The sequence below is a fragment of the Argopecten irradians genome, chromosome 14 (genome assembly GCF_041381155.1).
Source record: "Argopecten irradians isolate NY chromosome 14, Ai_NY, whole genome shotgun sequence".
NCBI lineage: Eukaryota > Metazoa > Mollusca > Bivalvia > Pectinida > Pectinidae > Argopecten > Argopecten irradians.
The window spans coordinates 18,572,917-18,594,780 of NC_091147.1; the positions used below are offsets into that span (position 1 = coordinate 18,572,917).

The following is a 21,864-nucleotide window of genomic DNA, read 5'->3' on the forward strand; positions in this document are numbered from 1 at the left end:
CAATTGAATGTGTAAATCAGTTTTTCACTGGCCATTACATAAATTGTGGTAGTGATATATAAATAAATATATAAGAAATAAAAACAATTCCGACTGACTTGTGAGCGCTTTCGCCCAATTCAAGGGATTTTTCTTCAAATTTATTATATATATATATATAATTGCACGGGTCGAAAGCGCTCACGTTACTAGTCAGCAAGTCACTGGATCCCAACCATGCATTACGATTATATCATTCCACTAAAATATCAATAGATTTTGGTCGCTTTTTTGAAAAGCATGCTAAGTTTTGGTGCAATTAGCAGGTTTTTAAAAGTGCATTTTCTTTATATTTTGAAATCACAGTAACTGGTCCTGTTGTGTTATCTATATTACGCCGTTTCCGGAATACAACATTCACTCAGTTTAGTCATGTGACTTTATTTGAGGCACATTTGAAACGAAATGGCGGCATATGTAATTACATATTATGATCGAACACTTAACATAAATGATTAAAACATTGCAATAATTAAATCTAAATATGCACAAAAATTGAATTTACACTTCACAAGGAAATGACATGTAAATTATGGCACCAAATGTAGCTGTCGCATAGCAGTTGGAAATCAACGGTATCTGAAGTCTCGCTCACAAATACTCAATAACTTACGTGGATACTTTTTTTTCCATAAATCAATAACAAAAAGAAACACAAAACATAACCGTTTATCTTTGTTTCGTTATCGAGCAAATATTATCGACAACGACCTTTAATCGGATATTGGTATTCTCTGCCTATAAGTGTCACAGCTATGACGGAAAAATGTGCCCTAAATTTTCATGCGGTCTCATGACCAAAACCAACATTTTCTACCTCCTACACAGAAGAGTTCCTTGTATCCCATACGGCGCCTGGTCAAAAACATATTATCAAAATAAAACTGAAGTACCTTGGACTAAAGATAATTCATGTAAATTTTCAACGCCTTCTGTGCGTTAGTTTAGACAAAATCCTTACAACTTACAAAACCTCGGAAAAATGACGGTAGCTGACCATGGTCGCGACCCAGTTTATTTATATAGGGTTAAACCTTATCATAAATGTGTTCGTGAGTGAAGTCATTTGAGATTATCTCACAATGAAATTAAAAATCAAAAAGAATTGACGCAATGTCCTCACTTTCTTTATCGCACTTTCTTTGGTTGAATGTTAGCGGCGACAAGGGATCATCTGTGCAAACTGGAATTAAATTAAGACAAAATTATTGATGCGACGAAAATTAATGAGCCGTTGTCAGAATTAATGTAATGGATATTTTTGATAATGCCCTTAATGGAAATATGTGTTATTAATATCAATTAATGCATATTTTTGTAAGAGTTTAATTTTTGTTAGTACAATGATAGATTTTTTACTTGGGCAAAATGATAATTTGTTAGTACAATGAGTTGAATTTTGTGGTAATGGGTAAATGTTGCATCATGACAAATCATTTCTCTGCTGCTATTATAGTATTTGATTATTATCCCGCATTATGTACTCATCACATCAGCCCTGCAGGTAGGGCGTTAGAATTGTACCTGCTGCCCCTATTGCATGATCGTAAAAGGCGACTAAATTTAGGATCTTATCTTTTCTATTCTTCCTAACTGACTTTATCCTACCTAATGCCTCCCTTGGCACCGCCTCACTTTTGGCCTTTAGTTGAGCGTTCGCCCCTGTGAGGAAGGCTCTGAGTTCTGTCCCCTGGCCGAGACACACCAAAGTCTATAATAATGGTAGTTTCTGCTCCTGCTTAGCGCTCAGCAAAAAGGGAGTGGGACGACTGGTTCGCCCGTTGTCAGTATAATGTGACCGGGTGGGGTGTGTTGCTTGGTGTCTTCGGCGGCATGCTCCAGTGATATAGCACTATAAAAAGGGCAAGAGTTCCACTATACAAGAAGACACAACATGAATATACCGCAGTCTCCCGAAACACGCACCTCGCACAACATACACGCAACACACCGCATACATGGGAGGCCGTCCTTGCATGACCATAGCTGTTAATAGGACGTTAATTAATCAAACAAACAAACAAACCTTCATCACGAATAATCCACAGTTTACTGAGTCAAGCTGTTTGCTATGCTTTAAAGTGTGTATATCCCAACTTTTTGGGCCATTCATCTCTAGGCCTTCGTTCAGACGTCTGTTGATGAAAGACCGCCAACATCGCTGATAAATTCGCACTGCGTCAGGACTTTCACCAAGTGGATTAGACTACCATTTTTCTCACCGGAAAAAACAACAAATATCTCCCAATGACTACCGGAATTGAATGGACATAATAAGATTTGGTGACTGTACGGGTCCACCTGCAACGATAGCATTATGTAATTATGTTTAGACAAGCTAACGTGGAATATTGGAGTAAACAATGAAGCAGAAAATTATATTATCCATGTCCTATCATAATTTTACCATCTCAATGTTTCAAGGTGTGCAAATGCGGAAATGTTTCAGTAAGTTATATGACATAATTTTCAAGTCGTTGAACTGCGAAAGTCATGGAATATTACCTTACAGTTTGAACTACAATCAAAATTGATGAAATGATTTAATTCTGTATAGCATATATAATATGCAACATTCCTACGTACAACAGTTTCCAAAACTTTTTTTCCATAAAAGTTCCTTGAAAGTGCTGCTGGCATTAAATTGTTAAATCAAACATTGAATAAATTGTACTAGAGAGCAATGCATAGAAACTATTTGTACTTGTGAAATTTGTATAATTTACCACATGCACATTTTTAGCTTATATATGAAACTGTTCAATCATGATATATAAGATATACATGCATGATTAACCCGCAGCCACCAAAGACGTTCATATTAGTTAAGACGACGAAGATGACGATATACGTGTAGGTGTGTATGTGAGTCGATGTAATGTGTGATGTACGTGTATTCAAAATATTGGTAATATGAACTAGTGTTAAGAAAAAGTGATACGAGTTTTTATAAAAAATTACTTTAGGCAGTTTTTCCGTTAAGCCTGTTGGCATTATCGACCCAGATATGAAGCAGTCAATAGACCTTACGCGAGGTAAGTTGTTTCTGCTCAATATATGCATATAAGCGTTGATGATCTGAAAATACACACAAAAGTCGTATAATAGAAAATGTTACACTTTTTAAGACACAGAAGAAGAAGAAGAAGAGGTCGATGTTTAAATCACTAAAATTTCAATCGAACTATGTTGTCTTAAATAAAACATGTATATTAATATATCATGACAAAGTACCTCATCGCTTATTTCATTCCCGGGCTTCAGACTCCCAAAACTGTTTCCTCTAAGTTTGTAAGGACCGATCATGGACATCATAGACGTCGATTCATTGTGATAACGCCACACATTGGCCAAGTCTGGGATTGTGGGAAGAATCTAAGTAACGAATCAAATATGATATTATCAGAATTATTGCATTCAAATTTAATGTGATGTATTTCCTTTATTTATAGTTTCATATGATGGTTTAAACAAGAGGCCCAGAGGGCCTGTATCGCTCACCTGGTTTGTAATGTCAAGTAATGTTCTGAATACAGGTTCATTGTTTCTTTTCTGAAGGAATTTTAATATTAACCTCTAAATCCCCTATTGGGCCCCACCCCTCCCGCCCCCAGGGGGTCAGAGCCAAAATTTATACAAGGTCTGTCCCCCCTCCCCAAGGATGTTTGTGGCCAAATTTGGTTACATTCCATTCAGAACTCTATGACTAGTAGCGATTTAAAGGATTTACCTCTATTTCCCCTATTGGGCCCCGCCCCTCCTGCCCCGGGGATCAGAGCCAAAATTTATACAAGTTCTGTTCCCCCTCCCGCAAGGATGTTTGTGGCCAAATTTAGTTACATTCCATTCAGAACTCTATGACTAGTAGTGATTTAAAGGATTTACTTCTATTACCCCTATTGGGCCCCGCCCCTCCTGCCCCCGGGGGACCAGAGCCAAAATTTATACAAGGTCTGTTCCCCTTCCCCCAAGGATGTTTGTGGCCTAATTTGGTTAAATTCCATTCAGAACTCTATGACTAGTAGCGATTTAAAGGATTTACCTCTATTTCCCCTATTAGGCCCCGCCCCTCCTTCCCCCTGGGGACCAAAGTCAAAATTTTATACAAGTTCTGTTCCCCTTCCCCCAAGGATGTTTGTGGCAGAATTTGGTTACAATTCATGTAGAAACTCTATGACTAGAAGCGATTTAAAGGATTTACCTCTATTTCCCCTATTGGGCCCCGCCCCTCCTGCCCCCGGGGGACCAGAGCAAAAATTTATACAAGTTCTGTTCCCCTTCCCCCAAGGATGTTTGTGGCAGAATTTGGTTACAATTCATGTAGAACTCTATGACTAGAAGCGATTTAAAGGATTTACCTCTATTTCCCCTATTGGGCCCCGCCCCTCCTGCCCCCGGGGGACCAGAGCAAAAATTTATACAAGTTCTGTTCCCCTTCCCCAAAGGATGTTTGTGGCCAAATTTGGTTACATTCCATTCAGAGCTCTATGACAAGTAGCGATTTAAAGGATTTACCTCTATTACCCCTATTGGGCCCCGCCCTCTCCTGCCCCCGGGGGGTCAGAGCCAAAATTTATACAAGTTCTGTTCCCCTTCCCCCAAGGATGTTTGTGGCCAAATTTAGTTACATTCCATTCAGAACTCTAGGACAAGTAGCGATTTAAAGGATTTACTTCTATTACCCCTATTGGGCCCCGCCCCTGGGGGACCAGAGCCAAAATTTATACAAGTTCTGTTCCCCTTCCCCCAAGGATGTTTGTGGTCAAATTTGGTTACAATCCATGAAGAACTCTAGGACAAGTAGCGATTTATAGGATTTACCTCTATTTCCCCTATTGGGCCCCGCCCCTCCTGCCCCGGGGGGGGACAGAGCCAAAATTTATACAAGTTCTGTTTCCCCTCCCCCAAGGATGTTTGTGGCCAAATTTGGTTACAATCCATACAGAACTCTATGACTAGTAGCGATTTAAAGGAAATGTTGACGGACGGACGGACGACGGACGCCGCGCCATGACATAAGCTCACCGGCCCTTCGGGCCAGGTGAGCTAAAAATGAAAAAAACCATGAAACATGAAATAACTAGCTGCAAATCAAAGTTTCTCTCCGTCAACATCATAAACAAGAGACTGTTAATATTACGCAACATAACGACCACAAGACGCCCGGAAAAAGGCTGATATGTAGTTATTATTATGACCATCATCATGTTGATAAAAGTTGGAACATTGTCTTCATGAATTATATTATTTGAAAATTGTTAAGTAACACAACTTTGGTTTGCTTTTCTGATTCTGAGAACACTAGTGGTTATTGTTAGCATGAGTATATTATGTCCATTTATAATAATAATTTAACAAAGTAATACGAAATCGAGTGGTTTGTACACTATATGATTTTACCAAAACAAATATATCTGTTAAGGATTTATCTCTAACTTAAAAAAACCAGTTCATTTTGTGTAAATAAAACCCTACTATACAACACATTCATCACTTATAAACCAGGTGGGTAGCATATGCTGAACATAACAACAATGTGCATTCACCCATTTCATACTATTCATCACGTGTCATACCAGTAACAGGTAAAGCATGCACATTTTCACTCACGTGTTTATGATTGCAGTCAGCCATATCAATGTATTCATCACCAAATAAACCTGGTGAACCTAACATACCCATAGTTACCCTTCTAAAACGAATATTATTCATTTCTAAAATGTCTTCCAAGGCTGGACATAGCCTTGCTTTACCAGGACAACGTCTTTACTGGTAATTACATGATTAGTGATACATTGTATATAGAAACCGAAAAGGATTTACAATGTGTGATTTAGTGTTTTCTTGCATATCTGACAAAATGAAATGGAAAAAAAATGCAGGAGAAATGGATAGGGCAACACAAACATCAGCTTTGCATTACCTTAAAGAAACTCGTCAAAATAAAGTATTTAAAACATGGATGATCAGTGTAGTTGGTCATGAATAAGATTTTGGGATACCTTAAAAATTGGAAAAAAAAGTGTTAAAAATATCAACATAATACAAGAAATTCTATACAGGATATTTATTTGTGTGTTGGTAAACTAAGCAACACGTGAGAATTGATTTACCCCAACAAAGAGTTTATGAATACGAAATTATGTCTATTGGAATATACATGTACTACAACTATACTAACAAACGTAATTGCTATAAGCTTACATAATGTAAGAGTGAATTTGGAAAAAAATGTTTAAATCCAAATTGCCAAAGATCACCCAGTGTTGTATATATGTATGTACGCCGCGCAGCATGGAATACTCTCGTGTTCATGCTTTGCTGCAGAAGAATTGACAGTGTACATTCAGGCCTAAAAGAATATTACCATCGAAAAATAGTGCAGGATGCATCTTAAAAAAGTTTATTTCCGGATTTACCTAACTGGTTTATAAGTGACTGTCCAAAAATGATCACATATAAACCGGGCAGCAGTCCAAAATCTTAAGATAAACCGGCTACAGGTCACTTATAAACCAATTATGGGTACATTCTGTACATTCCATGAAATAAAAACAAAATAAAATAACAAAAATATTTACGCTAACTGCGTTTTAAATATACATATAAAAAATTCCGTTGACGAAAGCGTAATTCGTAATACATGTTTTACCTTTGATTGCTAGACTTTTACATTAACTGTTTGCTCTTTCCTGACACTATGATATTGGATTAAAAGTTCAACATCAAACATATTGGAATTATGTCAAGCACCAATGTTTTGACATTTTAAAAGATTGAATTACATATATGTGTAACTTAAATATAGTGATGTGATTTAATATACCGACTGATACAGGTAGTTGTAGTAAGTTGAACTTACCGACACATCTGACGCACTGCTGGAAGTAGAAGACCAATCGCGCTCATCTCTCTCGGGCACCTTGTATTCATAAGAGTGGAATGAAAACAACATGGTCGTAAATATTCATATCGATAAGATTTACACAATGTTTTTTGGGTAAATAAAAAATTGAGTAATAAGATACGTTCAATGGGAAAAAAAACATAACTGATTACAGTGCAATGTGTAAATAATGTAAATAATCCATGGAAATTGTTGAATGAAAAAAACACAAATAACGATTGAATGCCAAAAATCATAACAAGAGGCCCATAGGCCTTAATGGTCATCTGACTATTGGCACAACTACAACATAGTCGTTTAAAGATTTTTGCCTATTTGACCCCTATGAATGAAGATCAATGTCATTTTGTGAAAAACAAATATGGTAGCCCTTCATCCCAGCATGTCATAGGCCTAATATCAGGTCTCTAGGCCTTTTAGTTATTCACAAAAAGGTATTTCAAGATTTTAGCCTATTTGACCCCTGTGACCTTGGATGAAGGTCAGGGTCATTCATTTGAAGTAGCTCTCCACAGGCCAAATATTGGGTCTCTAGGCCTCCTAGTTATTCTCAAGAAGTCGTTTCAAGATTTTAAACTTGGTAGCCCTTATCCCAGCATGTCGCAGGGCCAAAATGAGTACCTGTTCTTGGGAAGAAGTCGTTTAAAGATTTTAGCCTTTTTGACCCCTGTGACCTTGAATGAAGATCAAGGTCTTTCATTTGAACAGACTTATTAGCCCTTCATTCCAGCATGTCTCGGGCCCAATATCAGATCTCTAGGCCTCCTAGTTATTCTCAAGAAGTTGTTATAGATTTAAGCCTATTTGACCCTGTGACTTTGAATGAAGGTCAAGGTCATTCATTTGAACAAAATTGGTAGCCCTGCATCCCAGCATACTGCAGGTCAAATATGAGTGTCCTAGACCTTTCGGTTCTTGAGAAGAAGTTGTTTAAAGATTTAAGCCTATTTGACCCCTGTGACTTTGAATGTAGGTCAAGGTCAGATGACCTAAAATTGGTAGAAGGAAATGTTTTCAAGTTGAATGATAGGATCTTAAATAACATTACGTGTTTTAGTAAAAGTTATAAAAGTTAAAGGATTACGTCTTCAGATGAGTCTTCCTTTTGATGTACAATAAAAATGCTTGAGGAAAACATTTCGTCTTTTCGTTAGAATAATACACTGTTTATTAATTAGACTCTGGGGGCATCTCTTTGCTAATGGATTTTTGTTTGCCATTTTCTTTTAACTCCGCTCTAATGTTTCGCAAAATAATATGTCTGTTAATCAATATGTTAGAGTTCCTGTATACATTTTATTCTGTATAATTGTACTGGCTTTATAGTTCCATTGAATCATGGTATAATATTTAAAAACATACTTACAGCATCTTCAGGAATAGGAGCTTCTTTTCGTATCTTTCTTTTCCTAAACGATATAGAGTCTCTGTAATAAACATGTGCATGTTTAACTCATTAACCGTATCACAATTATAAAGGAGGTATGTGGCATTAACATTTCTAATTATCATACACACAGAACCATTTGATTGTCGCATCATATACGTACATTACATTTCTTACTCTATGATAAGTTTAACATCAATTTCAAGCATAGGGTTAAAGCAGAACTATACAAGTATTTAATCTCGATTAGGTCTTCTTTAACACAAACATGAATAACATTGAAAAACATTGAACTTACAGGTAAATCATCATCATCTGAGCTGTTCAATTCTATGACATCACTTTTCATTTTAGACGATCGGTGCTGTAAGGTGAAAAAATGACATTAGGCTTGTGCACAATCTGATTAAAATACAGATCCTTATTATCACTATGTTTGATAAGAGGATCTGAGAAAACTCCATTAGGGGTCATGTCCAGGTGACCTTTGAAAATGGCCAATCAAATTGCTACTTGCAAAATTTTGACAGTGAATTTCAGGGGACGAAATAGTTTGAAAAACGTGTCAGAATTATTTTGGTTTATGTAGTCATCTGCCCAAAGAGCACAACAAAGCTAATTGTATATGTATACTGGGACGAAATATCGTTTTTAGGTCATCTGACCAATAGTCATCATGTTTCGTCCGTCGTCGTCCGCCGTCCGCTAATTTTTCACATTTTGAACTTCTTCTCAAGTTCTTCCAGTGCCATTTAGCTGAAACTTACATGAAATGATCCTGACATGGTCCCGACAAAGTGTTGTTATTTTTTAGGTTGATCCGAAATCCAAGATGGCAGCCACAGCCGCCATCTTGAAAACACATTTTGAACTTCTTCTCAAGTTCTACCAGTGCGATTTGGCTGAAACTTGCATGAAATGATCCTGACATGGTCCAGACAAAGCGTTGTTATTTTTTAGGTTGATCCGAAATCCAAGATGGCAGCCACAGCAGCCATATTGAAAACACATTTTGAACTCCTTCTTAAGTTCTACCAGTGCGATTTCGCTGAAACTTGCATAAAATGATCCTGACAACGTCCTGACAAAGTGTTGTTATTTTTCGGGTCGATCCGAAATTCAAGATGGCCGCCAGAGCCGCCATCTTGAAAACACATTTTGAACTTCTCAAGTTCTACCAGTGCGATTTTGCTGAAACTTGCATGAAATGATCCTGGCATGGTCCTGACAAAGTGTTGTTATTTTTCGGGTCGATCCGAAATCCAAGATGGCCGCCAGAGCCGCCATCTTGAAAACACATTTTGAACTTCTCAAGTTCTACCAGTGCGATTTTGCTGAAACTTGCATGAAATGATCCTGACATGGTCTCAACAAAGTATTGTTACATTTCTGGTTGATCCCAAAATCGAAGATGGCTACAATGACACTATATCTAATTAATTTCCTATATGTTAAGGCCTTGGGCCTCTTGTTTAAATCTGTTGAAAAAAAAAATAAAAATGATACTGACATAGTCCTGACAAAGTGAAACCTTATATAATTAATTTTACTAATGCCAAGGTAGTCAGATGACCGTTAAGGCCCTTTGGGCCTATTGTTAATTGATGTAGCAAGGTGCGGAAAATGGATTTGGTATGAATTCCACGTGGTGTAAAGGTCATCTGGACGTGACCCCGTATGGGATTTTGTCAGATCCTATATTTAACGGAGTGGTTATATGGTGGAAAATGACATTAGGCATGTGCAATACTTTCTTCTTGCACACACAAACCTATCACACACACTCACATTCTCTCTCTAACACACACCCTCACACCCTCCCTCCCTCACACACACACAAACACACATTCACACTCATCACACCCTCATACAACTCATAAATATATAAAAGGCAAGAAAAGATGACGCGTTCATGGGAAGTAAAAAAATATATATATATTAAAATAAACCAATTCAACAAACATAATTGAGTTCATTTATTTTTCCATAAACCGATATATATAATTATAAAAGGACATATTGTTTCGACAATATGTTTTGTCCGTACTGTTAATATTACTAACACAGACCATGTAAAAAAATCAAGTAGTTAAGTACATAAATATGGGAAAATCATTATGTAATTATCACATTATCGTGAACACGTCTGTGAATTTCTAACAAATGAATCAATGGTTCATCGTCTGTGTCGGATACAAGTATGTGACTCTGATGTAATGGAATAGCCTTTTCAAAAACAGAAAACGATTCATAAACATAAAAATGATATAACATACACGCAACCACAATCACTGCATGCAGACACGCACCTACACACATGGCAGAATTCTGAAATTTATTCATTGGTATTTTGCTGATGATGGTATACAAATACGACAACAAAAGGTTAAGGTTGAAAGATATCAGGGGTTTAACGCATATTTATTTATCAATGCTTGCACTACAAAGCATCTCGTGTTATAAACCAGTTAATAGTTACCTCTTCTGCTTCTGAGAAGAAAGCTTGATGTGAAGCAGGTTCTGGGGTCGGCAGCTACAGGGAAAATGAGCTAGATATTCATGAAGGGAACATCAACTGCCATATGTTAATTCAAAACATTCCATTCCTTATTATGAAAGATTTTTCATAATTATTGAAGCTTAAATTATTGATATTTAGTTGATACAAATCACAATTTATGGTATGAAGTATTGACGGATGCAATAATTCAGTTTAATTATACATGTTAAGGGGTCTAAACATTATTGTTTAGAAATTACATGTATTTGTGTCACCATGGTAACATATCTTTTATACTCGCATCTTTATCTTCTGATATTCTTCGATTGTACATTGGCTGTCGTGAAGACTGAGAGGCATGGCATACATCCGTGTCTTAAAAGGGTACCTGTAATAGTAGGAATACTTTCAGTATATCCATGCATGTAATTATAAGTCAAGTCGTAATGCACTGCCAAATCTTTGTCTGTAAAATAAAGTTTCACCACACTTTAAATTTTATGTGCCATAACTAGGCGAACAGTTTGGCATGCTAGTGTAAAAGAGTTACTCCCCTTTACTAATAAAATCCACATAAATGTAAATTTTTATTTCAATTTTGTAACAAAAATACAATTTTTATTAATATATGTTTTGTCCACAAACTAATTTAAGGAGATAATATGTATATGCACTTTTTCGGGACCATGTCAGGATCATTACAGACAAGTTTCAGCCAAATACCAACGGTATTAACTTGAGTAAAAGCTCCAAATGTGAAAAGACTATCGGGCATCAGACCCTTCGGGTCAGAATTACCTATAAACTTTTGATAAAAGAGCAAGTATGATTACAATTCATTACATGTAAAATGGTAATGGTAAGATGGTAAATACGTATATTTAATTACACTTTCTCTAATTCCTACGTTTGTAACACTTGTTTATCCACTTCAGGTTCAGATTAAAAACAAAACAAAAACGTGAAATTCAAATGTTCTCTCATATCTAAAATATATTTTAATGTGGATAAGAAAGACAATCAAGTAAAAATAATTAAAGAATTGTTCGATTGCAGATCAATAAAATTGCATACGTTAGGGATATCTATATATGAATATTTATCTGCCATCCAGATTTCATTTATATTTCCTATAATTTCAATCTTAAAATAGTGTAATTGTTAAATACCATAAAACAGACTGATTCACTTACATTCTTCATTTCATGTACATAAATCAACATTTGCAATGTATTCGGTGTTATGAATACTTACATCATCTTCATGTGGAAAAGGACCAGGTGAGGGTAACTGTAAATATATACAATTTTATAGAGCTTGGTAAACATAATACGTTTGATACAGTTTGAGTATTATTTTAGTCACAAATAAAAAAACAAATCAGATATTTACATATTAAGTTTTTTTTACATCGAGACAAATAACCAATTTATGTTTCAAGGTATAAACATCTAAGTGTGTAAATCGAGGTGGATGTCGTCGAATCGTGTTCGTCAGTCTGTGAAATGAAGATAACTTTATAAGGCTATAGGAAATAATAGATTTTAATTTAATCATTTTAAAAGCATATCATATTAGCATACCTTGAATGTATCAGATAAAGATGTCGCATTTAAAAACACGAAGAAACAATTATGCAAGTACGAAGAGCCCGTGTATAAATCAGTAAGACCAACAGTGTAGTAAATACTTACACTTTCTTCTTCCTCCAAGTCATTTCTGTCCGACACTTTACTTTGCATCTACAACACAATCATAATTGATGAATGTTTTCATTATCTCTAGAGCAATCAATCTGACTAATTTAAAGTATATTTAGTAAATATAAATCTTTATATCTTTTTTGTTCTTCATAAGGTTAAATGTTAAGGAAGAATTGCATGTCGTGATTTATATTAATACCAGTATTTGATGATATTGAAATAACATGATATAACGCGTTTTTATTTATAATGTATCAGTAAATCTTATTTTCTGTGTTTATCGTTATATCACAGCGTCTAAAACGTCAAAGGTTTTTTTTTAACTTAGTGTTGTAACTACTTACATGTACGCTCTTCTCTGATGACAAAGGACACGGTGATGGTATCTGTAAAATAAATAGGGGTTATTTGTGTGCATAGGCACAACCTTTTTGTGAATGATTGATAGTTGTTCAGAAACTGAATCTTGTTTGCTCCCATAGACATTGACTAGCAATAATAAAGAAAGATTGAGGTGTTGTTGAATGTTCAATTACAAATGACATAAGACCTTTGCGAGTTAATTATTTTACTTTTTAACGTTAGATATTATTCATCATGTTTATAAAACATAATGCTGGTATTTGTAATAATGAATGATTAACAATTCTTATAGATGATTATATTTAGTTTGTAACATCGTTATATTAGACATTGAATGAAGCGAGGTTAAATTGAATCAGGGCAATTGGGTAATTTCATTAACGTCCGTAAACATATCTGTATATTTCATGGTGCCAATTTAAACGAAAGTCGTTAATACTTACGCATTCCACAGACGGAGAAGGGTCACCGCATGGCAATTGTGAAATTAATATAACACTATGCAATTATATGAAATGTACATATTGTGGATTCTTATTCTAATGGGGAGTCTTTCTCTTTTTAATGTGTAACAAACATTTTACTTTAAAAGTTACGAAACTGGATATTACTATGTAGATGGTAACCGTCGGCATAAGAAATACTTACAATTTTTTCATCCATCTCCAAACCGATTGTGTCCGACACTTTACTTTGAAGCTACAAAACAATTATAAGCAACAACAATTTTCGATCGATCATGGGCCCAACATAAATAATTTAATGTAGACGTCTATAATACAATTGCATCTCAATACAGATATGGAGCAAACATTTCAAATAGTTATATCTTTAGTTTTTCCTTCATAATATTCACTATAAATGGCCTTAGAAAATTGACATGAAAAAAGACATGATTCCTTAAAATACCAGTATTAAATATCGAACTTTATATTACATCCAGTACAGAAATCAATTTTCAAATTGTACTCGGTGTTGAAACAACTTACATCTTTCTCAGCCGGCAAATGGCTTGGTGATGGCATCTGCATATGTAATATAAAAAAAAATCCGGTTATATGTGCACAACTGATTAATGCATTCTGTGTTTAAATTTAGCCACGAAGTAAAAGTAATATCAACTCATGTTTGTACTCGTCTTAATTGTAACCATGATATACATATAATTATGTCTTGTATGATCAATTCATAGACATGGTCATATCAGGGGTGCACTATACTTCTATGGGTGCACTATACTTCTATTTTGTATGTCAAAGTATTTGATTTCTACTTATGAATATCTTAAAATATCCAATATCATGGCTGTTGTACTGTTTAACTTATACACATGTAAGCAAGCCAGTGATCATCTCGCGTACGATAAGATTGAAAACTTCTACAATATAAAGTATTAGTGGTTAAAGCGCCTGGGACTCTGCATTGGAACTATAATGTTGGAAATATCTGTGCATTGGGTTCCAGGAATTTTATGAAAATGATAAAAAATAATGCCTGTAACTGTGAAATTAACAAAATATTCATTGCCAATATGAAGTCTTATAAGCATTATAAAGCATATATGATTCGAAATGAAATTTAGGAAAAATACTAGAAGTAGTTTTTAAAACATCCTGTGTATATAAGTGGGGTTTTTTCATCCACGAATCCGGAAAATTTATTGCCACGTGCATTTCTTAGAGTTTATTAGAGGAAAATCAATAAAAATCGTATCAGATACTTCAGCATTACTCCACAGTCATTAATTTTCTGAACGCGAATAAACTGGATCGTCGACATGGACATTACATAAGTTATATTTAGGAATGTCACGTGATCATTTCAGTTCAGTCAGATATCAATAAGAGAAAATGGGGTCATCAGGGTTAGAGATTATGTTTTACAGGAGAAATATCTTGATAGTGTTGTTACTCGCAAGAATATTACAAAATAAATTTTATTACTATGCAATGTCGACTCCTCCTTTAACGCTTTGGCCGTGTCTATATAAAATATCATATTATATAATGTACATATACGTAGTTATAATGGTTTTGTTATTTACATCAAGGGACACGGTCTCGTTGACGACGGTGGCTGCAGTGACTGGTTTGGCAGCCAATTGCAAGCGTTCCGTCTCTGTGTGATAGGTGCATACATTGACTGACAATTCATGGTTCCGATATGCAAATGAGCATCAATTTATTGACCAATGAAATAATAGCTCGGATTTTGTCCGGAGCTGTGATGTTTTGGCCGCCATGGTTGCATCACAAACAAACCGTGATACAGGCTTGTGATGCAGGGTACTATTTGACGTTTCGGTCTTTAAACCAATAATGGTCCGTCGATGTGTTTGGGGAAAATGTAACACAGACGAAAGGTATCGTGACCGATTAATAGGCGTGACTTTGTTACCATTCCCAAAGCCTAAGACAAATTTAGATAAGTGTTTGAGGTGGATCAAGGCGTGCGGTAGACCCCATGATCAACTGAATATCGAGAGAATAGATGGAAACAGGAATAAAGTCGTCTGTTCAAAGGTTAGTATGAATAATCTGACCCTGTCTCCTTCGTTCCGACCGAAAGGCAATATTTGAAATTGAGATCTGATTAACTGTTTGAATATGACTACCGCCGACTACTACAGCTCACGTGTACAGACGACCAGTTCTCGGCTGTACTGTTAAGCGACCAGTTTTCACCGGGTACCAATTAGGGCCTGTATATCGCCATCGTATGTGTACTTGTGTGATCACACACGAATTTTTAGACCATTTTTTGTGGAAATTAGCATGGTAGTGTCTTCTATAAGGAGATGGCTTCAGTGACTAAATTTTCATATTAATTGTGTAGGAGAGAATTGGTACTCGGCGAGAACTGGTCGCCTGCAGCCAGTAGTACGCGTACGATTACCTCGATTACCTCGCACATCAATAAAGCCTAGAAGACAGTAGCGATGGCACTCAGCCTGCCAATTTTTTGTTGTAGGATCTAAAGAGTGATCGAGTATGTAGACATGAATGACCCTATAACATACTGTAAGTACATGTCATATGTCATACATGTACAGTACATGTTCAATGTACTGATTATATAAATTAAGTCCCTTATTAAACTGAAAACATGGCAATTGTAAACTGTCATTCTATCTCATCTAACTATAGGTATGACGTGTTGAAAAGTACTATGATTTAAAAATTTGAATTATGAACTATTTTTAAAATTGTAGATAACTATCTATAACTATATATATCCTTCATATCAAAATACTGATAATTTGCACCTGCCAAGTAATGTAAATAATTCATTATAACTGTAGTTTTTTGTTTTGCCATTAACAAACTTTTTTTTTTTAAATTTGGTTGTGTTTGTATCACAGCATTTTGTTGGGGGAAATGGTCCCACTGAACAGTACCCAGATCCTCTACCAGCTGATGGAAGTAAGTGTACACCAAGCCGTCCACTTCCAAAGAAGCGATACCTTGATAACAGAGAAAATTGTCCACCGAAAAAGAAATTGACACTGGTTCCATCCAACGAGAAAACAGAGAAGTAAGAAACAGGCCTTGCATAATTTATCATAGCTCTCACTGGTTGGTGGGCTTTTTAGGGTACTCTGGTTTCCTTTACCATTAGAATTTGCATGTTTGTATACGGCCTGTAATGTTATGATACCTATTAAACACATATCAATTCATCCTTCGATATTTTAGGGATAATACATTTACAAGGGTTTGTGTCTATAATCTTATATATGCTTTTTAAACATAGATAAGGAAAAGGACATTTATAAACCTCCCAACAATAAACATAAAACAACTCTTTAAGTATGTTGATTTTTATATTAGTAATTGAAATTGAATAAGTTGTGTTAGATTTTGTTAATTTGCAGTGGTTAGATACTGGCAATATCTTTACAGCTAGTCAAAACCCATCAAAATTGATTTCAATACATGTACTAGTATATGGAACTTCTATTACACATGAATGTTATAATTATAAACATGACATTATTATCCAAATTGTCTTTTTCAGTAATGGTGCTCCTTTACTACTTGGGACTGATCATACTTATGCTGGAGTCAGACCTGTCACTGATTGTTCTTCATCATCAACAACAGAATGTTCTGTCCAAACAGATGAAAAATGTAAGTATGAGTTACATAAGTAAGATCAATATACACAATGCACCAGAATATCTCCTGTCAATAAGATTTCACCTTTACACCATGTACTGCTGTCCATGTTCCTTCATGAAAGTTGATAATTTGACAAGCATATTCTCCATATATGGTACATCTGGAAATATTCTTTCTACAAATAGACTTCTCTGTGTGAATACAACAAACTCACAAAAGTTACAGCCAGATATCATAAGTTGTCCTTGAACTTGAGCAAAGTACATATGATTCTTTTTCAAACTCATTGCTTGACCATTCCGCTCTAAACAAAAGCCATCGATTTCATCACATGCTCTGTCTATGTCCATATTCCTTGCTGAATAAGGGCATTTCACTTCCAGAATACCACATTCCCCATTGTCACAAACTTTTCCATCAGGCGATGCACCGAGAAAGTTAAAGTTGTTGTTGATAATAAATCCGCAGTCATGAATATGTCGTGAAGGAAAGGTCTCAAGATACTTTGCCTTGGCTTCTTTTTCATGCTTGGAGCCGTAATCTAGGGCAGGTGCAGATTTTGTTGTTCTGTTGAACACATCTTCCAAAAATGATGGTGTGGGCTTTGCTTTTCTGCTGATTACTCGGCCAAAGTTGGATGTAGTCAGTCTCACTTTTCTCTCATTAAGCCATGTATCAGATAGTGCTTGACTTCGTGTAGTTTTCTCTATATATTCTATATTTGCTTGCTCCATATGTCTGTTGAGAAATCTAAATACTTCCGGCAATACAACAGGTGATTGTCTGTGTACAGATGTATCACCACATCCAAAGGATACTGTCGGGGCAGGTGCTGCTTTCAAGTTCCGAGTCTGTAATATACAAAACATTGATATTAAAAACTATTAAAGAAAATGTATAAGATCAAAAGTAGATATCTGTATTTTAAATTAAATAAAGGTTCCTGTAAATTACCAATACATGTACATTTGCATATCTGTATCAAGTTGGTAAAAACACAAACTGCTTGCCATAGAAATCCCTATAAAAGGCTTATTATTATTTACAGGGGTATCATCGTTAGAAGTGTTGACTATGACTGCAGAGATTGAGTCACTGAAAGCTAAAGTCAAGGAGCAGGAGAAAACCATATCTGATCTACAACAAGCCGGTGTCACCACTCAGCCTGCTTCCAGTAACAGCAAATGGTTTGGGGTACAGGCAGTATTAGATAACAACACCAATCACAAAAACCTGTTTAAGCACTACACTGGTATAACATACATAAGATTTGTAGCCTTGTTGTCCTTTTTGATTCCTGAAAACTTCAGTTTACAATTTGAGAAAGGGCGTAGTGACTTGAAGTCTTTGTCTAATGAAGACTCTTTGTTTTTGACTCTGACAAGATGTCGACATAGTTTTAGTTTAGCTGATCTTGCTATGAAATTTGGTATCAAACTCCAAACCGCTGGAGTTGTGTTCAATACCTGGATTGACCATATGTACTTTAAACTTGCACAGTTACCACTATGGCCTCACAGAGATACACTCATAAAAAACATGCCAAAGGATTTCAAGAAGGATTATCCTACAACCTTGATTATTATTGATGGAACTGAACTTTATACACAGTCTCCATGTGCGCTTGGACTACAAAGTCAGTTTTACAGTGATTATAAGGGTAATACAACACTGAAAGGTTTAATTGGCTGTGATGCTAGAGGAACACTATTATTTGTATCAGAATTATTTTCTGGGTCTGTATCAGACAAAGTCATCACTGAAGAAAGTGGATTTTATGAACTTTTGAAAAGTCTGAAAGTGCATGGATACATTCAGGATGGTGATTCCATTATGGCAGATATAAAGGGTTCACGATAGGTGACGAATTGGCAAAGTTGAATTTAAAACTTAACATTCCCCCTTTTGTTCGTGGTGGAAAACAACTGACAAGTGGAGAACGGAAAGAAACTCAAAAAATTGCTAAACACAGGATTCACATAGAAAGACTAATAGCTAAGGTTAAGAAAAATAAAATTTTGAAAAATGAAATTCCAACATGTATGTTTACAAGAATTAACAAAATCTGGACTGTTTGTTGTCACCTCACACTGTTTGAAGACATTTTTGTCAAAGATAAAGAATAAACTAAACTGTCAGTGTGTGTTCTTTAGGGTAAGAATTTCACAATTGTTTGTGAAAGTTTTCACTTGATTTAGTGAGTTATTAAAGTATACAAGTATGGTAATTTATATTTGTTACAATTGGAAAAAAATTGTCTTCATTCTCTTCAAACCTACAATACATATAGCCTTATAAGTACTTTAAGGCATTAAATTTGGATAAATGAGTATATAATACATATACACTGTATATTATAATATAGCATGTCCATTTGAAATTCTGATTTACAGCCTACATACAAAAACATTGTGTAAGATTACGTTTTATAGGTTTGATGATATATAATGCAAAAAGAATATGCATGAATCTTGTCAATACCAAACAGTACAGTGTATTGGTAATAAAAAAAATAATGACTTCAATTTTATTGGAAATCAGTATTATTTGAACATTTTTTTGAAATTGACAAAAAGTTCCTATTTTTCAATTACGAATTAATAGAACTATGTATTTCATGTGTTGTACCTGATAAGAAAGTGATGATCCGATCGGAACATTTCCAAATGGTGTTGAGGTTGATGGAATATTGGATCTGGATGATGACAGTATATACTGTAGAGGGCTGCCAGCAATGTCAGCAAGATTCTTAAGTTCATCTTCAGTTAACATTTGGAATTCTGAAATATAGAATTCAAATACATGGAGCATTTTCATAAATATACAATAGCATATATGTTATCAGTCTTGCATTTAATTAAGGGTGAAGTGGCTGGTTAAGTCTGCCTCTGGGTTGCAAGTTCAAACTATTTGCTGGTTTTTGGTTTTTCTCTGGGTACTCTGGCTTTCCTTCACCATATAAACCCGACACATTCTTAAATGACAGGCTTTTAATACATTATACATGTAGGATGATAAATTGATCAAACCATACTGAATGTATTAGACTGTAGTGTAAATACTGATTGATGTTTTGTTTGAACTTACGGGTAGTTTTCATCCAGATGACAGATTATAGGTTTTCTCTTTCTACTCTCCAATGGACGTGCCACGACAACATGGTTGATAGGTACCGGCTTGATCTTTGGTCCTCTAGGTACATTCCATTGTTGGGGGACACTTGTACAACTCTGATGTTGAGGAACACTGGTGTAATTGTGTAGCTTCAATCCTTGGAGTGATTTGAGTAGTCCAACAATGTGTGAACAATGTCCATCCATCCTATAAAATTGACAATGAAATAAATTTTACCACTTTTAATTAACATACACTTCTGATTTATGATATTGAGGAAAGCTGTGTAGTAAAAAAATGATTTTCATAGACTACTGTCCATATATTTGTCCCATGAATCAAGTTTCCAAAATAGCCTTTGTCAATAATTGGCTGTACAGCTGTAGATACATCTAGGGGGTGGGGTGGGGTGGGATGGGCAACATGGATGTGAAGGAGAGAGAGGTGGACAGGAATAATCAATATTCTATTGGAAAGTGTCTTTCATTGGCCATTCAATTTGTTGGCATTGATGGTAATTTCATTCAGAAGCAAAACAAGTAATCGCATAGTCTAATTTACTTAATGACTTGTATTGAACTGCGATAAATTATTAAAACCCTGCTTATAATTATTACATCCAACATAATCCACATGTAAATGTATGTACTGTATTCCCATTTAAATATCTCCATTTTGTCTGAAAATCTACATGATATGAAGTAAATTAACTATAGATCTTCATAGTTATTTTCACTTTTCATTTTACCTGGACATTATGACATCCATTTCCTAAAAGTACCAGGTTATCAGTAATATACATATGTATGAGCAAGGCTAGGTATAATACATGTAGAGTTAATGCACTGAAATGGCTGAGTTTTACTATATGTGTGTGTGTGTGTGTGTGTGTGTGTTGTTGTTGTTGTTGTTGTTGTTGTTGGTTTTTTTTGGTTTTTTTATGAGTATATTACCCAGTCATTACCACTCATTAGTGTGTTATTACAGAAGTGATAGAAAACAAAAGCAATGTTGTCAGTGATCTGATTTTATTAAAAAATAATGAAACTTGAAATCATGTATGTGTGTGAGTGTGTGTATTTTGTATGATGTATTTAAGAAGCAATGAAATAATTTGTTCTTGAAATACTCTTTTATCAAATAATGAAATATCAAATAAAAAGTGGTGTCCTAAACATGTTGATTATGTGTTTGTGATCAATGGAAGTATTTCATAACTCCTGTCAAATAGTATAACATAGTTATAATGAACCAAATTCTTCAGAGGGTCCCATGAATTTAATTTTATCTTAATCAGATTGTAGATTTATCACATTGTCATTTGTCCAGAGATCGATCAGCTGATCACTGTACGGATACTGCTGTAAATTGTGGTCAACTCGGTACTTTTTAATGGTCAATTCGGCAATAGACATATGTATTATGTAATGCTACTTCTGAAACACAAATGCTTACCCAGCTATACAGCTACAATGCGATTCCGTCAGCTTTTCATCTTTTAAACTGATTTCTATGTGTAGGCGATGGGGCAGCTCCGACTTCCGCATCGATCGCCAGCATCTCGCATCTACTCGGACGGTGTCCTCGTTAACGATAGAGTTCACGGTAATGTCGTGTATGTAACCCTGAGTGTAATAGTTTAACCCCTTCTGTTGAGTTTTCTCAGATAAATCTGCGTGGTTAGGTAAATACGTCACTGAAATATTGGCTGGGATATTACGAAGTGAGTC

The 21,864-nt window shown here is 35.3% G+C and overlaps 2 protein-coding genes, 2 long non-coding RNA genes and 1 pseudogene across 4 annotated transcripts; 1 reads left to right on the forward strand and 4 right to left on the reverse strand.

Moving 5' to 3' along the window:
- Positions 1-2,166: 2,166 nt before the first annotated feature.
- LOC138307082 (sentrin-specific protease 1-like) lies at positions 2,167-8,682 on the reverse strand. Its single transcript, XM_069247709.1, has 6 exons — positions 8,676-8,682; positions 8,313-8,398; positions 6,902-6,961; positions 3,274-3,414; positions 3,001-3,117; positions 2,167-2,340 (listed from the first exon to the last, which is right to left on the reverse strand). The coding sequence occupies exons 1-6, from the start codon at positions 8,680-8,682 to the stop codon at positions 2,167-2,169; spliced, it is 585 nt and encodes a 194-aa protein (XP_069103810.1).
- Positions 8,683-10,850: 2,168 nt separating this feature from the next.
- On the reverse strand, positions 10,851-12,575 carry LOC138307415 (uncharacterized). The gene is made up of 3 exons (XR_011205986.1): positions 12,528-12,575; positions 12,088-12,123; positions 10,851-11,221 (listed from the first exon to the last, which is right to left on the reverse strand). It is a non-coding gene; the product is annotated as an uncharacterized lncRNA (long non-coding RNA).
- Positions 12,576-12,880: 305 nt separating this feature from the next.
- LOC138308127 (uncharacterized) lies at positions 12,881-13,926 on the reverse strand. Its single transcript, XR_011206082.1, has 3 exons — positions 13,889-13,926; positions 13,548-13,598; positions 12,881-12,922 (listed from the first exon to the last, which is right to left on the reverse strand). It is a non-coding gene; the product is annotated as an uncharacterized lncRNA (long non-coding RNA).
- Positions 13,927-15,042: 1,116 nt separating this feature from the next.
- Positions 15,043-21,309, forward strand: LOC138307220 (uncharacterized; annotated as a pseudogene).
- On the reverse strand, positions 16,704-19,782 carry LOC138307221 (uncharacterized). Its single transcript, XM_069247854.1, has 2 exons — positions 19,649-19,782; positions 16,704-17,871 (listed from the first exon to the last, which is right to left on the reverse strand). Exon 2 carries the CDS (start codon positions 17,752-17,754, stop codon positions 17,104-17,106), a length of 651 nt encoding a protein of 216 aa, XP_069103955.1. The 5' UTR covers positions 17,755-17,871; positions 19,649-19,782; the 3' UTR covers positions 16,704-17,103.
- Positions 21,310-21,864: the final 555 nt, after the last annotated feature.